General features: G+C 57.1%; 1 protein-coding gene across 1 annotated transcript; it reads left to right on the forward strand.

Moving 5' to 3' along the window:
- SPRG_16957 (hypothetical protein) lies at positions 1-436 on the forward strand (the record flags this gene model as incomplete). The annotated part of the gene is made up of 2 exons (XM_012356524.1): positions 1-312; positions 362-436. Coding segments are annotated over 2 exons (387 nt in total), but the record flags the coding sequence as incomplete, so codon positions are not given.

Below are 436 nucleotides of genomic sequence, written 5' to 3' on the forward strand. Positions count from 1 at the left end.
ATGAAGAGCTTTAGCACGCACTACGTGCAAGAGAGCAGCCCCGTGGCCCACCCTGGGGTCTGGGGGGCGCAGGACTTGGAAACGGCCGAGACGCCACTCGCAATGCTCGAGCCAGAGACTGTGAGCATCTCGACGCAGCGAGCACGGATCGGTCTCCAAGCGCGCCACGATCTGCGCCGCCATTTCGTCAACGTGCCCGTGCCATGCTTGCTTTTCTTTGCATTTATCGCGATGGTGCTGACGCACACGCCGATCCACCAAGTGTACTTAGCCGACCACGGCGTCTCGTCGGCGCTCAACCCCAAGGCCTCGGTACTATGGTGTCCACTTATGCTTCGCCAACTCATTTTTGTGGTATCAGGATGTCGTGCAGTCCAAGACGATTGTCAATTTCATGAAGATTCGGACCATGGACGACATTCCAAAGTGGATCAAC

Source organism: Saprolegnia parasitica (genome assembly GCF_000151545.1).
Source record: "Saprolegnia parasitica CBS 223.65 unplaced genomic scaffold supercont2.493, whole genome shotgun sequence".
NCBI classification, from domain to species: domain Eukaryota; phylum Oomycota; class Saprolegniomycetes; order Saprolegniales; family Saprolegniaceae; genus Saprolegnia; species Saprolegnia parasitica.